The sequence below is a fragment of the Vidua macroura genome, chromosome Z, assembly GCF_024509145.1.
Source record: "Vidua macroura isolate BioBank_ID:100142 chromosome Z, ASM2450914v1, whole genome shotgun sequence".
Taxonomy (NCBI): domain Eukaryota; kingdom Metazoa; phylum Chordata; class Aves; order Passeriformes; family Viduidae; genus Vidua; species Vidua macroura.
In genome coordinates, this window is record NC_071611.1 from 74,465,613 (window position 1) to 74,481,570 (window position 15,958).

Genomic DNA, 15,958 nt, shown 5'->3' on the forward strand with positions numbered 1-15,958 from the left:
TGGCAAGAGAGAAACATGAGGGACAGGCCGTTACCTATGGTTTAGAACCTCCTTTCTCCTCGCATCTACAACCACCTCTTTGAAGGAGAAATCATCAGCATTCTTAGCAACGGCATTCTAAGTCACTCTGGCCACATTAAAATGGGCTAATTCAAGAGAACTCTGTTTGCCTAGGAATTTGATAGTCCTCCCTGGCTGCTATCTGCAAGGCACAGTGCCTCTGCACAAGGGAGCTTTTAGCTCTTGAAAGCTGTGAAATGGAAAAGTAGGAAATAGCCAGCAAGGCCTTTGCTATTGCTGCGGCAGACATGGAAAACTAAAAGTGGATCAGAATCCCATTCGGTGCAGGAAAAGGGCAGGAAAGCTTGTGCAGAAGCATCTTTGCTTGCTGGGAAAAGAGAAAATGAGCAGGGCTTCTCCTCCAAGCAAGCCAAGAAACCACAAATTGGAAGTGTCACCTGCTCAGGTGGCTAAAGCACATGGATGCAGAGCGGGGAGGTTTGGCAGGGAAGCAGGCCTTGGGGTGAGCGCTGTCCTCTATGGATCTATGGAAGTGTGCCTGAAGGGCCCTGACGAGCCTCCCGTTGTCCAGGCTAAAGCTCCCTCAGCACCTCCTCCTTGGCCTTGCGCTCCACAGCCTTCCCCAGCTCCCGTGTCCTCCTCTGCACACGCTCCAGCCCCTCAAGGACTTTCTGCTTCACAGGGGCCCACAACTGGGCACAGCACTCCCAGCTGTGGCCGCAGCGCTGCCCAGCCCAGGGGGACGCTCACTGCCCTGCTCCTGCTGCCCCACTCTTGCTGACACAGGCCAGGACGCCCTTGGCCTTCTTGGCTCCCTGGCCATGCGCTGGCCCACCTTCAGCTGCTCTTGACCGGCACCCCTGGGTCCTTTGGGCCCACGCAGCTCCCCCACCACAAACTTGCCCCTTTGACGTCAAATACAGCAGCCACAATTCCAAGATGTCCTTCCTCTTCTCAGCAACACAAGACAGCAGTCAAGGACTTGCAGCTTCACCCCCACCCGAGGCACTAATGCCATTTCCAAAGCTGCAGGCTTCATCCCAAAACGCAACCAGAGAAACTTGCCCCTTCTGCTTTTTGCCTAGCAAGGAGCCTTCCCTACGAGGCACTTGCTTCCTTTGGCCTCACCCCACAAGAATGGCCTACCCCAGCTTCATGGACAACGCAATCATCTCCTTGCCGCTTATCAAAAGCCAAAAGAGATTGTACAAGTCAAGAACTGCTGCAGAAAACTGCAGAACACTTCCACAAGCCAAACACACCTTTGCAGAAAGGGAAAACAACTAAAGAAAGCCCTGTGACCTCCAGCACGAGCACCTGTGCCCTTGGCCACGGCCCTGCAGAAGCCCAGAGACAGAGCTTCACTGAGCCAAGCAGGCAGAAGCTGAGCCGCAGCCCCCAGCTCTTGGGTGCCTCAAGGTGACAGGCCAAGGGCCAATTTCTAGCTGTCCCTGCCTGCAGGAAATGGCCGCGTCCTGCGGGAGTCCAGCACTCAGCATCCTCAGCCAGCAACAGCAAGTGCTGGCTGCTCAGAAACTTGCAGCTCTGCCTTGCACTAAAGACAGCACCACCCACAACTGGCACTTACTCTCTTGGAACCATCAGGCTCTGCTGTGACCACAGCTGCAGGCTTGTGGTCGTCTTGCTCCTTTTGCTCCTCTTTGGCTTCTTCTCCAGGAGCAGAGGGAGCTGGGGCAGAGACTGCTGCTGCTTCTGTCATCTGTGGCAAGAGAGAAACATGAGGGACAGGCCGTTACCTATGGTTTAGAACCTCCTTTCTCCTCGCATCTACAACCACCTCTTTGAAGGAGAAATCATCAGCATTCTTAGCAACGGCATTCTAAGTCACTCTGGCCACATTAAAATGGGCTAATTCAAGAGAACTCTGTTTGCCTAGGAATTTGATAGTCCTCCCTGGCTGCTATCTGCAAGGCACAGTGCCTCTGCACAAGGGAGCTTTTAGCTCTTGAAAGCTGTGAAATGGAAAAGTAGGAAATAGCCAGCAAGGCCTTTGCTATTGCTGCGGCAGACATGGAAAACTAAAAGTGGATCAGAATCCCATTCGGTGCAGGAAAAGGGCAGGAAAGCTTGTGCAGAAGCATCTTTGCTTGCTGGGAAAAGAGAAAATGAGCAGGGCTTCTCCTCCAAGCAAGCCAAGAAACCACAAATTGGAAGTGTCACCTGCTCAGGTGGCTAAAGCACATGGATGCAGAGCGGGGAGGTTTGGCAGGGAAGCAGGCCTTGGGGTGAGCGCTGTCCTCTATGGATCTATGGAAGTGTGCCTGAAGGGCCCTGACGAGCCTCCCGTTGTCCAGGCTAAAGCTCCCTCAGCACCTCCTCCTTGGCCTTGCGCTCCACAGCCTTCCCCAGCTCCCGTGTCCTCCTCTGCACACGCTCCAGCCCCTCAAGGACTTTCTGCTTCACAGGGGCCCACAACTGGGCACAGCACTCCCAGCTGTGGCCGCAGCGCTGCCCAGCCCAGGGGGACGCTCACTGCCCTGCTCCTGCTGCCCCACTCTTGCTGACACAGGCCAGGACGCCCTTGGCCTTCTTGGCTCCCTGGCCATGCGCTGGCCCACCTTCAGCTGCTCTTGACCGGCACCCCTGGGTCCTTTGGGCCCACGCAGCTCCCCCACCACAAACTTGCCCCTTTGACGTCAAATACAGCAGCCACAATTCCAAGATGTCCTTCCTCTTCTCAGCAACACAAGACAGCAGTCAAGGACTTGCAGCTTCACCCCCACCCGAGCCACTAATGCCATTTCCAAAGCTGCAGGCTTCATCCCAACACGCAACCACAGAAACTCGCCCCTTCTGCTTTTTGCCAGGCAAGAAGCCTTCCCTACGAGGCACTTGCTTCCTTTGGCCTCACCCCACAAGAATGGCCTACCCCAGCTTCATGGACAACGCAATCATCTCCTTGCCGCTTATCAAAAGCCAAAAGAGAGTGTACAAGTGAAGAACTGCTCCAGAAAACTGCAGAACACTTCCACAAGCCAAACACACCTTTGCAGAAAGGGAAAACAACTAAAGAAAGCCCTGTGACCTCCAGCACGAGCACCTGTGCCCTTGGCCACGGCCCTGCAGAAGCCCAGAGACAGAGCTTCACTGAGCCAAGCAGGCAGAAGCTGAGCCGCAGCCCCCAGCTCTTGGGTGCCTCAAGGTGACAGGCCAAAGGCCAATTTCTAGCTGTCCCTGCCTGCAGGAAATGGCCGCGTCCTGCGGGAGTCCAGCACTCAGCATCCTCAGCCAGCAACAGCAAGTGCTGGCTGCTCAGAAACTTGCAGCTCTGCCTTGCACTAAAGACAGCACCACCCACAACTGGCACTTACTCTCTTGGAAGCATCAGGCTCTGCTGTGACCACAGCTGCAGGCTCGTGGTCGTCTTGCTCCTTTTCCTCCTCTTTGGCTTCTTCTCCAGGAGTAGAGGGAGCCGGGGCAGAGACTGCTGCTGCTTCTGTCATCTGTGGCAAGAGAGAAACATGAGGGACAGGCCGTTACCTATCGTTTAGCACCTCCTTTCTCCTGGCATCTACAACCACCTCTTTGAAGGAGAAATCATCAGCATTCTTAGCAACGGCATTCTAAGTCACTCCGGCCAGATTAAAATGGGCTAATTCAAGAGAACTCTGTTTGCCTAGGAATTTGATAGTCCTCCATGGCTGCTATCTGCAAGGCACAGTGCCTCTGCACAAGGGAGCTTTTAGCTCTTGAAAGCTGTGAAATGGAAAAGTAGGAAATAGCCAGCAAGGCCTTTGCTATTGCTGCGGCAGACATGGAAAACTAAAAGTGGATCAGAATCCCATTCGGTGCAGGAAAAGGGCAGGAAAGCTTGTGCAGAAGCATCTTTGCTTGCTGGGAAGAGAGAAAATCAGCAGGGCTTCTCCTCCTAGCAAGCCAAGAAACCACAAATTGGAAGTGTCACCTCCTCAGGTGGCTAAAGCACATGGATGCAGAGCGGGGATGTTTGGCAGGGAAGCAGGCCTTGGGGTGAGCGCTGTCCTCTATGGATCTATGGAAGTGTGCCTGAAGGGCCCTGACGAGCCTCCCGTTGTCCAGGCTAAAGCTCCCTCAGCACCTCCTCCTTGGCCTTGCACTCCACAGCCTTCCCCAGCTCCCGTGTCCTCCTCTGCACACGCTCCAGCCCCTCAAGGACTTTCTGCTTCACAGGGGCCCACAACTGGGCACAGCACTCCCAGCTGTGGCCGCAGCGCTGCCCAGCCCAGGGGGACGCTCCCTGCCCTGCTCCTGCTGCCCCACTCTTGCTGACACAGGCCAGGACACCCTTGGCCTTCCTGGCTCCCTGGCCACGCGCTGGCCCACCTTCAGCTGCTCTTGACCGGCACCCCTGGGTCCTTTGGGCCCACGCAGCTCCCCCACCACAAACTTGCCCCTTTGACTTCAAAGACAGCAGCCACAATTCCAAGATGTCCTTCCTCTGCTCAGCAACACAAGACAGCAGTCAAGGACTTGCAGCTTCACCCCCACCCGAGGCACTAATGCCATTTCCAAAGCTGCAGGCTTCATCCCAAAACGCAACCAGAGAAACTTGCCCCTTCTGCTTTTTGCCTAGCAAGGAGCCTTCCCTACGAGGCACTTGCTTCCTTTGGCCTCACCCCACAAGAATGGCCTACCCCAGCTTCATGGACAACGCAATCATCTCCTTGCCGCTTATCAAAAGCCAAAAGAGATTGTACAAGTGAAGAACTGCTGCAGAAAACTGCAGAACACTTCCACAAGCCAAACACACCTTTGCAGAAAGGGAAAACAACTAAAGAAAGCCCTGTGACCTCCAGCACGAGCACCTGTGCCCTTGGCCACGGCCCTGCAGAAGCCCAGAGACAGAGCTTCACTGAGCCAAGCAGGCAGAAGCTGAGCCGCAGCCCCCAGCTCTTGGGTGCCTCAAGGTGACAGGCCAAGGGCCAATTTCTAGCTGTCCCTGCCTGCAGGAAATGGCCGCGTCCTGCGGGAGTCCAGCACTCAGCATCCTCAGCCAGCAACAGCAAGTGCTGGCTGCTCAGAAACTTGCAGCTCTGCCTTGCACTAAAGACAGCACCACCCACAACTGGCACTTACTCTCTTGGAACCATCAGGCTCTGCTGTGACCACAGCTGCAGGCTTGTGGTCGTCTTGCTCCTTTTGCTCCTCTTTGGCTTCTTCTCCAGGAGCAGAGGGAGCTGGGGCAGAGACTGCTGCTGCTTCTGTCATCTGTGGCAAGAGAGAAACATGAGGGACAGGCCGTTACCTATGGTTTAGAACCTCCTTTCTCCTCGCATCTACAACCACCTCTTTGAAGGAGAAATCATCAGCATTCTTAGCAACGGCATTCTAAGTCACTCTGGCCACATTAAAATGGGCTAATTCAAGAGAACTCTGTTTGCCTAGGAATTTGATAGTCCTCCCTGGCTGCTATCTGCAAGGCACAGTGCCTCTGCACAAGGGAGCTTTTAGCTCTTGAAAGCTGTGAAATGGAAAAGTAGGAAATAGCCAGCAAGGCCTTTGCTATTGCTGCGGCAGACATGGAAAACTAAAAGTGGATCAGAATCCCATTCGGTGCAGGAAAAGGGCAGGAAAGCTTGTGCAGAAGCATCTTTGCTTGCTGGGAAAAGAGAAAATGAGCAGGGCTTCTCCTCCAAGCAAGCCAAGAAACCACAAATTGGAAGTGTCACCTCCTCAGGTGGCTAAAGCACATGGATGCAGAGCGGGGAGGTTTGGCAGGGAAGCAGGCCTTGGGGTGAGCGCTGTCCTCTATGGATCTATGGAAGTGTGCCTGAAGGGCCCTGACGAGCCTCCCGTTGTCCAGGCTAAAGCTCCCTCAGCACCTCCTCCTTGGCCTTGCGCTCCACAGCCTTCCCCAGCTCCCGTGTCCTCCTCTGCACACGCTCCAGCCCCTCAAGGACTTTCTGCTTCACAGGGGCCCACAACTGGGCACAGCACTCCCAGCTGTGGCCGCAGCGCTGCCCAGCCCAGGGGGACGCTCACTGCCCTGCTCCTGCTGCCCCACTCTTGCTGACACAGGCCAGGACGCCCTTGGCCTTCTTGGCTCCCTGGCCATGCGCTGGCCCACCTTCAGCTGCTCTTGACCGGCACCCCTGGGTCCTTTGGGCCCACGCAGCTCCCCCACCACAAACTTGCCCCTTTGACGTCAAATACAGCAGCCACAATTCCAAGATGTCCTTCCTCTTCTCAGCAACACAAGACAGCAGTCAAGGACTTGCAGCTTCACCCCCACCCGAGCCACTAATGCCATTTCCAAAGCTGCAGGCTTCATCCCAACACGCAACCACAGAAACTCGCCCCTTCTGCTTTTTGCCAGGCAAGAAGCCTTCCCTACAAGGCACTTGCTTCCTTTGGCCTCACCCCACAAGAATAGCCTACCCCAGCTTCATGGACAACGCAATCATCTCCTTGCTGCTTATCAAAAGCCAAAAGAGAGTGTACAAGTGAAGAACTGCTCCAGAAAACTGCAGAACACTTCCACAAGCCAAACACACCTTTGCAGAAAGGGAAAACAACTAAAGAAAGCCCTGTGACCTCCAGCACGAGCACCTGTGCCCTTGGCCACGGCCCTGCAGAAGCCCAGAGACAGAGCTTCACTGAGCCAAGCAGGCAGAAGCTGAGCCGCAGCCCCCAGCTCTTGGGTGCCTCAAGGTGACAGGCCAAAGGCCAATTTCTAGCTGTCCCTGCCTGCAGGAAATGGCCGCGTCCTGCGGGAGTCCAGCACTCAGCATCCTCAGCCAGCAACAGCAAGTGCTGGCTGCTCAGAAACTTGCAGCTCTGCCTTGCACTAAAGACAGCACCACCCACAACTGGCACTTACTCTCTTGGAAGCATCAGGCTCTGCTGTGACCACAGCTGCAGGCTCGTGGTCGTCTTGCTCCTTTTCCTCCTCTTTGGCTTCTTCTCCAGGAGTAGAGGGAGCCGGGGCAGAGACTGCTGCTGCTTCTGTCATCTGTGGCAAGAGAGAAACATGAGGGACAGGCCGTTACCTATCGTTTAGCACCTCCTTTCTCCTGGCATCTACAACCACCTCTTTGAAGGAGAAATCATCAGCATTCTTAGCAACGGCATTCTAAGTCACTCCGGCCAGATTAAAATGGGCTAATTCAAGAGAACTCTGTTTGCCTAGGAATTTGATAGTCCTCCATGGCTGCTATCTGCAAGGCACAGTGCCTCTGCACAAGGGAGCTTTTAGCTCTTGAAAGCTGTGAAATGGAAAAGTAGGAAATAGCCAGCAAGGCCTTTGCTATTGCTGCGGCAGACATGGAAAACTAAAAGTGGATCAGAATCCCATTCGGTGCAGGAAAAGGGCAGGAAAGCTTGTGCAGAAGCATCTTTGCTTGCTGGGAAGAGAGAAAATCAGCAGGGCTTCTCCTCCTAGCAAGCCAAGAAACCACAAATTGGAAGTGTCACCTCCTCAGGTGGCTAAAGCACATGGATGCAGAGCGGGGATGTTTGGCAGGGAAGCAGGCCTTGGGGTGAGCGCTGTCCTCTATGGATCTATGGAAGTGTGCCTGAAGGGCCCTGACGAGCCTCCCGTTGTCCAGGCTAAAGCTCCCTCAGCACCTCCTCCTTGGCCTTGCACTCCACAGCCTTCCCCAGCTCCCGTGTCCTCCTCTGCACACGCTCCAGCCCCTCAAGGACTTTCTGCTTCACAGGGGCCCACAACTGGGCACAGCACTCCCAGCTGTGGCCGCAGCGCTGCCCAGCCCAGGGGGACGCTCCCTGCCCTGCTCCTGCTGCCCCACTCTTGCTGACACAGGCCAGGATGCCCTTGGCCTTCTTGGCTCCCTGGCCACGCGCTGGCCCACCTTCAGCTGCTCTTGACCGGCACCCCTGGGTCCTTTGGGCCCACGCAGCTCCCCCACCACAAACTTGCCCCTTTGACGTCAAATACAGCAGCCACAATTCCAAGATGTCCTTCCTCTTCTCAGCAACACAAGACAGCAGTCAAGGACTTGCAGCTTCACCCCCACCCGAGGCACTAATGCCATTTCCAAAGCTGCAGGCTTCATCCCAAAACGCATCCACAGCAACTTGCCCCTTCTGCTTTTTGCCAGGCAAGAAGCCTTCCCTACAAGGCACTTGCTTCCTTTGGCCTCACCCCACAAGAATGGCCTGCCCCAGCTTCATGGACAACGCAATCATCTCCTTGCAGCTTATCAAAAGCCAAAAGAGACTGTACAAGCGAAGAACTGCTCCAGAAAACTGCAGAACACTTCCACAAGCCAAACACACCTTTGCACAAAGGGAAAACAACTAAAGAAAGCCCCGTGACCTCCAGCACGAGCACCTGTGCCCTTGGCCACGGCCCTGCAGAAGCCCAGAGACAGAGCTTCACTGAGCCAAGCAGGCAGAAGCTGAGCCACAGGCGCCAGCTCTTGGGTGCCTCAAGGTGACAGGCCAAAGGCCAATTTCTAGCTGTCCCTGCCTGCAGGAAATGGCCGCGTCCTGCGGGATTCCAGCACTCAGCATCCTCAGCCAGCAACAGCAAGTGCTGGCTGCTCAGAAACTTGCAGCTCTGCCTTGCACTAAAGACAGCACCACCCACAACTGGCACTTACTCTCTTGGAAGCATCAGGCTCTGCTGTGACCACAGCTGCAGGCTCGTGGTCGTCTTGCTCCTTTTGCTCCTCCTTGGCTTCTTCTCCAGGAGCAGAGGGAGCCAGGGCAGAGACTGCTGCTGCTTCTGTCATCTGTGGCAAGAGAGAAACATGAGGGTCAGGCCGTTACCTATCGTTTAGCACCTCCTTTCTCCTGGCATCTACAACCACCTCTTTGAAGGAGAAATCATCAGCATTCTTAGCAATGGCATTCTAAGTCACTCCGACCAGATTGAAATGGGCTAATTCAAGAGAACTCTGTTTGCCTAGGAATTTGATAGTCCTCCATGGCTGCTATCTGCAAGGCACAGTGCCTCTGCACAAGGGAGCTTTTAGCTCTTGAAAGCTGTGAAATGGAAAAGTAGGAAATAGCCAGCAAGGCCTTTGCTATTGCTGTGGCAGACATGGAAAACTAAAAGTGGATCAGAATCCCATTCGGTGCAGGAAAAGGGCAGGAAAGCTTGTGCAGAAGCATCTTTGCTTGCTGGGAAGAGAGAAAATCAGCAGGGCTTCTCCTCCTAGCAAGCCAAGAAACCACAAATTGGAAGTGTCACCTGCTCAGGTGGCTAAAGCACATGGATGCAGAGCGGGGATGTTTGGCAGGGAAGCAGGCCTTGGGGTGAGCGCTGTCCTCTATGGATCTATGGAAGTGTGCCTGAAGGGCCCTGACGAGCCTCCCGTTGTCCAGGCTAAAGCTCCCTCAGCACCTCCTCCTTGGCCTTGCACTCCACAGCCTTCCCCAGCTCCTGTGTCCTCCTCTGCACACGCTCCAGCCCCTCAAGGACTTTCTGCTTCACAGGGGCCCACAACTGGGCACAGCACTCCCAGCTGTGGCCGCAGCGCTGCCCAGCCCAGGGGGACGCTCACTGCCCTGCTCCTGCTGCCCCACTCTTGCTGACACAGGCCAGGACGCCCTTGGCCTTCTTGGCTCCCTGGCCATGCGCTGGCCCACCTTCAGCTGCTCTTGACCGGCACCCCTGGGTCCTTTGGGCCCACGCAGCTCCCCCACCACAGACTTGCCCCTTTGACGTCAAATACAGCAGCCACAATTCCAAGATGTCCTTCCTCTTCTCAGCAACACAAGACAGCAGTCAAGGACTTGCAGCTTCACCCCCACCCGAGCCACTAATGCCATTTCCAAAGCTGCAGGCTTCATCCCAACACGCAACCACAGAAACTCGCCCCTTCTGCTTTTTGCCAGGCAAGAAGCCTTCCCTACAAGGCACTTGCTTCCTTTGGCCTCACCCCACAAGAATAGCCTACCCCAGCTTCATGGACAACGCAATCATCTCCTTGCCGCTTATCAAAAGCCAAAAGAGAGTGTACAAGTGAAGAACTGCTGCAGAAAACTGCAGAACACTTCCACAAGCCAAACACACCTTTGCACAAAGGGAAAACAACTAAAGAAAGCCCTGTGACCTCCAGCACGAGCACCTGTGCCCTTGGCCACGGCCCTGCAGAAGCCCAGAGACAGAGCTTCACTGAGCCAAGCAGGCAGAAGCTGAGCCACAGCCCCCAGCTCTTGGGTGCCTCAAGGTGACAGGCCAAAGGCCAATTTCTAGCTGTCCCTGCCTGCAGGAAATGGCCGCATCCTGCGGGATTCCAGCACTCAGCATCCTCAGCCAGCAACAGCAAGTGCTGGCTGCTCAGAAACTTGCAGCTCTGCCTTGCACTAAAGACAGCACCACCCACAACTGGCACTTACTCTCTTGGAAGCATCAGGCTCTGCTGTGACCACAGCTGCAGGCTCGTGGTCGTCTTGCTCCTTTTGCTCCTCTTTGGCTTCTTCTCCAGGAGCAGAGGGAGCCGGGGCAGAGACTGCTGCTGCTTCTGTCATCTGTGGCAAGAGAGAAACATGAGGGACAGGCCGTTACCTATCGTTTAGCACCTCCTTTCTCCTGGCATCTACAACCACCTCTTTGAAGGAGAAATCATCAGCATTCTTAGCAATGGCATTCTAAGTCACTCCGGCCAGATTAAAATGGGCTAATTCAAGAGAACTCTGTTTGCCTAGGAATTTGATAGTCCTCCATGGCTGCTATCTGCAAGGCACAGAGCCTCTGCACAAGGGAGCTTTTAGCTCTTGAAAGCTGTGAAATGGAAAAGTAGGAAATAGCCAGCAAGGCCTTTGCTATTGCTGCGGCAGACATGGAAAAGTAAAAGTGGATCAGAATCCCATTCGGTGCAGGAAAAGGGCAGGAAAGCTTGTGCAGAAGCATCTTTGCTTGCTGGGAAGAGAGAAAATCAGCAGGGCTTCTCCTCCTAGCAAGCCAAGAAACCACAAATTGGAAGTGTCACCTGCTCAGGTGGCTAAAGCCCTTGCATGCAGAGCGGGGATGTTTGGCAGGGAAGCAGGCCTTGGGGTGAGCGCTGTCCTCTATGGATCTATGGAAGTGTGCCTGAAGGGCCCTGACGAGCCTCCCGTTGTCCAGGCTAAAGCTCCCTCAGCACCTCCTCCTTGGCCTTGCGCTCCACAGCCTTCCCCAGCTCCCGTGTCCTCCTCTGCACACGCTCCAGCCCCTCAAGGACTTTCTGCTTCACAGGGGCCCACAACTGGGCACAGCACTCCCAGCTGTGGCCGCAGCGCTGCCCAGCCCAGGGGGACGCTCACTGCCCTGCTCCTGCTGCCCCACTCTTGCTGACACAGGCCAGGACGCCCTTGGCCTTCCTGGCTCCCTGGCCACGCGCTGGCCCACCTTCAGCTGCTCTTGACCGGCACCCCTGGGTCCTTTGGGCCCACGCAGCTCCCCCACCACAAACTTGCCCCTTTGACGTCAAATACAGCAGCCACAATTCCAAGATGTCCTTCCTCTTCTCAGCAACACAAGACAGCAGTCAAGGACTTGCAGCTTCACCCCCACCCGAGGCACTAATGCCATTTCCAAAGCTGCAGGCTTCATCCCAAAACGCATCCACAGAAACTTGCCCCTTCTGCTTTTTGCCTGGCAAGAAGCCTTCCCTACAAGGCACTTGCTTCCTTTGGCCTCACCCCACAATAATAGCCTACCCCAGCTTCATGGACAATGCAATCATCTCCTTGCCGCTTATCAAAAGCCAAAAGAGACCGTACAAGTGAAGAACTGCTGCAGAAAACTGCAGAACACTTCCACAAGCCAAACACACCTTTGCACAAAGGGAAAACAACTAAAGAAAGCCCCGTGACCTCCAGCACGAGCACCTGTGCCCTTGGCCACGGCCCTGCAGAAGCCCAGAGACAGAGCTTCACTGAGCCAAGTAGGCAGAAGCTGAGCCGCAGCCCCCAGCTCTTGGGTGCCTCAAGGTGACAGGCCAAGGGCCAATTTCTAGCTGTCCCTGCCTGCAGGAAATGGCCGCGTCCTGCGGGATTCCAGCACTCAGCATCCTCAGCCAGCAACAGCAAGTGCTGGCTGCTCAGAAACTTGCAGCTCTGCCTTGCACTAAAGACAGCACCACCCACAACTGGCACTTACTCTCTTGGAAGCATCAGGCTCTGCTGTGACCACAGCTGCAGGCTTGTGGTCATCTTGCACATTTTGCTCTTCTTTGGCTTCTTCCTCAGGAGCAGAGGGAGCCAGGGCAGAGACTGCTGCTGCTTCTGTTATCTGTGACAAGAGAGAAACATGAGGGACAGGCCGTTACCTATCGTTTAGAACCTCCTTTCTCCTGGCATCTACAACCACCTCTTTGAAGGAGAATCATCAGCTTTCTTAGCAATGGCATTCTAAGTCACTCCGGCCAGATTGAAATGGGCTAATTCAAGAGAACTCTAGGAATTTGCCTAGGAATTTGATAGTCCTCCATGGCTGCTATCTGCAAGGCACAGTGCCTCTGCACAAGGGAGCTTTTAGCTCTTGAAAGCTGTGAAATGGAAAAGTAGGAAATAGCCAGCAAGGCCTTTGCTATTGCTGCAGCAGACATGGAAAACTACAAGTGGATCAGAATCCCATTCGGTGCAGGAAAAGGGCAGGAAAGCTTGTGCAGAAGCATCTTTGCTTGCTGGGAAGAGAGAAAATCAGCAGGGCTTCTCCTCCTAGCAAGCCAAGAAACCACAAGTTGCAAGTGTCACCTGCTCAGGTGGCTAAAGCCCTTGCATGCAGAGCGGGGATGTTTGGCAGGGAAGCAGGCCTTGGGGTGAGCGCTGTCCTCTATGGATCTATGGAAGTGTGCCTGAAGGGCCCTGACGAGCCTCCCGTTGTCCAGGCTAAAGCTCCCTCAGCACCTCCTCCTTGGCCTTGCGCTCCACAGCCTTCCCCAGCTCCCGTGTCCTCCTCTGCACACGCTCCAGCCCCTCAAGGACTTTCTGCTCACAGGGGCCCACAACTGGGCACAGCACTCCCAGCTGTGGCCGCAGCGCTGCCCAGCCCAGGGGGACGCTCCCTGCCCTGCTCCTGCTGCCCCACTCTTGCTGACACAGGCCAGGACGCCCTTGCCCTTCTTGGCTCCCTGGCCACGTGCTGGCCCACCTTCAGCTGCTCTTGACCGGCACCCCTGGGTCCTTTGGGCCCACGCAGCTCCCCCACCACAAACTTGCCCCTTTGACTTTAAATACAATATCCACAATTTTAATTTGTCCTTCTTGTTGTACAACCACATCTTTTTAGGAAGTTTCCTGATATTTGATAGGAATAAAAGTCTAAGTCACTGTGGCTTTATGAAAATGGGCTAATTGAACTCTATAGGAAATTGCTGTTTATTAAGTATTCATCCGTGTTTGGTGTTAGGAAATAATATTCTCTCTGCAAATCTTAGTTTGTAAGACTTAAAGGCTCTGAGATGGAAATTAGGAAATATCCAGATTTGCCTTGTTGTTTGTTGTTGAAGGAATGAAAATGGTTTTTCTTTTGGCCTGCATGGCTGGCCCTGAACAGTCTACTTGTTCTGGCTAAGCTCACAGCGTACTCTACAATACCTAAACACCACCAAGATGAAATTTTCCTTGCTCACTTACCTTAGCATCAGCACCGCTGAATACATGCTTCAGGTGACCTGTAGTGGGCAAGGGAAAATGAAGCAGATGCTGTCAGAAAACTGCCTGGTCTGGTGAATCCCACAGAACAAGAATCGCAAACAGAGAGTATTTTCCGCTTCACAATATCCCTCCAGGAGACACATTTCATTCACGCAACCAGCAAGAGATCAGGACCATATTCTTGGTCGTGCCTACACTTTGGCCTGTTTAGCTGGTAAATTAATATAAACGTGATCAAGAAAATGCAAATTGTTCTTTCACACTCAATGCTCCTGTTCTACCGAACAGATAACACATCTTTAAAAATTCTCTCCTTCCAGTGCCCTTTTTTTTTTTTATTAATCAGTTGTATGCACTAATTCTCATTAACTTGCTGGAAACAGTTGCCCAGAAAAGCTTCCCCAAAATTCCACTGAGCTGTGGCAGCTCTGTTGTGACGCAGCACAGCAGCAGCTCCAGGGTTCAGGAGCAGATACTCACTGCTTTGGAGTTAGCATTTCATTGCAAAGGGAATCACTATTTTAGCACTTAGACAAGGGTCAAGTTAGGCACTCAAATCCTTTCATGACAAAATGTAGAAAGAAAGAAGCTTTCTCTGAATTCTGGGAACAACTGCAGAGTTTTTAGAAGGCCTTCCAAGGAGTTCTCCAGTTTATATTTTCAAAGCTGTCTTGCTTGTCCCAGCAATCTGAGGAAATGACAGACTCTGCTGCCTCAGATTCTCCTGTGGAGGGACCAGAACCCCTGCAGGTTCCCTTGCAAATGCTGCCCCTGTGCCTACAGACACCCCCTTTTTAGCTGAATCTCTTGACAGGAGCTTTCCCAAACCAGTGGCACCCTAATGCTCCTTCTGTTTCAAAATAACTCGGTCACTAAGAGCAGGAAGACATACAAAAGCCAGGTTCGGTTACACCCAGGGAAAACCTCTACTTACGTGCCAGGTTAGTCAGGTAATAGGCGGAATAAGAAACGCCGTAAACAGTGACAAATGCAGCAGCAAATTGCTCAATCATTGTAGCACTGCTGCGCAGATTCACTCCAACACGAGAAAAAACAAGGCTCTTGTCAGTGTGCAGCTGCCCACTGACACGTGCCTCAACCAGGAGGATGCACTGAGCATCCTGCACTGAGCAAGGCCTAGGGCTGCTCTGACGCTGAGGCCTTTTGTGCACCACAGCAACCTTCTGATGTCACCATGACCGCATGGCAACCATGCCCTGACATCACAATGCAAACCCTCTATATTGGCCTGTGAATTGATGCAAAGCAATAACCAACCATCTGTACAGCAAACGCAAAATAGCCTGGGAAGTTCTCCTCTGTCACAAAGTAGCACAAATTCCCTTTGTGGGCCAAACCCTGCTGTTCAAGGGATCCAAGAGTAACTCCAAGAGCGCACCAAGCACCTACAGCCTGTACCCCAACAAAGCACTCAGATGGGACCCAAGCAAAGGAAAGCTGACCAAGAGAATAGCCCAAAGCACTGCACATCTGAGAAATGACCCTCACTTTTAAAATGTTAAAGGTTTAATAAACCTTAACAAAGGACTGAATAAGGAAAAATTGCAGCACTGGGAGTCTCTATGACCATTACGAGCAGCTCATCTACAAAACAGATGCTCTGCCTTTTATACCCTTAGCCCCTCCAAAGTTTTATCAGTCAACTCTTTCTCTGCTGTCCACTGGTGGAGATTACTTTCTTACATCTTGATTGGAGGTCAGGTGTTGTTACACCGCGCCTCCTGGTCACAAGCCGGCCCTCCCCAAAAGCCCTGACTACCAAGGCTGTTACAAGGGGGAGGGGAAATAAGGCTATGGGAGGATATATTACAATAACATCACTATACATTGTAACATCCACATACTATCTACCTCTTAATTGGGAGAGCCAACTGTTACATTACTCATCTAGAACACACAGAACCAGGAGAGAAGGCACTGTTGGCATAACAGCTGAAATAATTCCTCACAAATCTCCCACATATTTACACGTTTCCTGGATATGCCCAGGGCTCCTGAGCACGTACATCTCTGCCTTTATTCCCCTTTGGAAGCAGTCAAACTGGCAGCATCTGCCTGCCCACAGGAGCTGCTCCAAGCTGCATTGCGACTGGCAATGCTGATTTCCAGAGGCTTCTGTGTCCCAGGAGAAGCCAAGGCAGGAGTGGGTTGAAAGGCACTGGAGCTGCTGCTGCTGCTCTGTGCCAGAGAGCCCTGGCTGGGCAGGGCACGGTGCCCACTGCGCTGCGGGCTCTTTCTCCTGGCAGAGCTGGGCACACCTGGGAACAAGGCATGGCAGCTTGTGGGGAAATCAAGGGGTTTGTGGGGGCTGCATTGCTCTGCACACAGCCAGGCCACCTGTGGCACAGAGTTCTGGCGCCTAAAA

The 15,958-nt window shown here is 53.6% G+C and overlaps 1 protein-coding gene across 1 annotated transcript in view; it reads right to left on the reverse strand.

Moving 5' to 3' along the window:
* LOC128822360 (serine/threonine-protein kinase PAK 3-like) overlaps positions 1 to 14,769 on the reverse strand; it is a 41,519-nt gene extending 26,750 nt beyond the window's left edge. The window contains exons 1-3 of the mRNA XM_054004056.1: positions 14,754 to 14,769; positions 13,552 to 13,589; positions 12,074 to 12,205 (exon numbers count right to left, since the gene is read on the reverse strand). Coding sequence (XP_053860031.1) covers positions 12,074 to 12,205; positions 13,552 to 13,589; positions 14,754 to 14,769 — 186 coding nt within the window. The remainder of the gene's footprint in view (positions 1 to 12,073; positions 12,206 to 13,551; positions 13,590 to 14,753) is intronic.
* Positions 14,770 to 15,958: the final 1,189 nt, after the last annotated feature.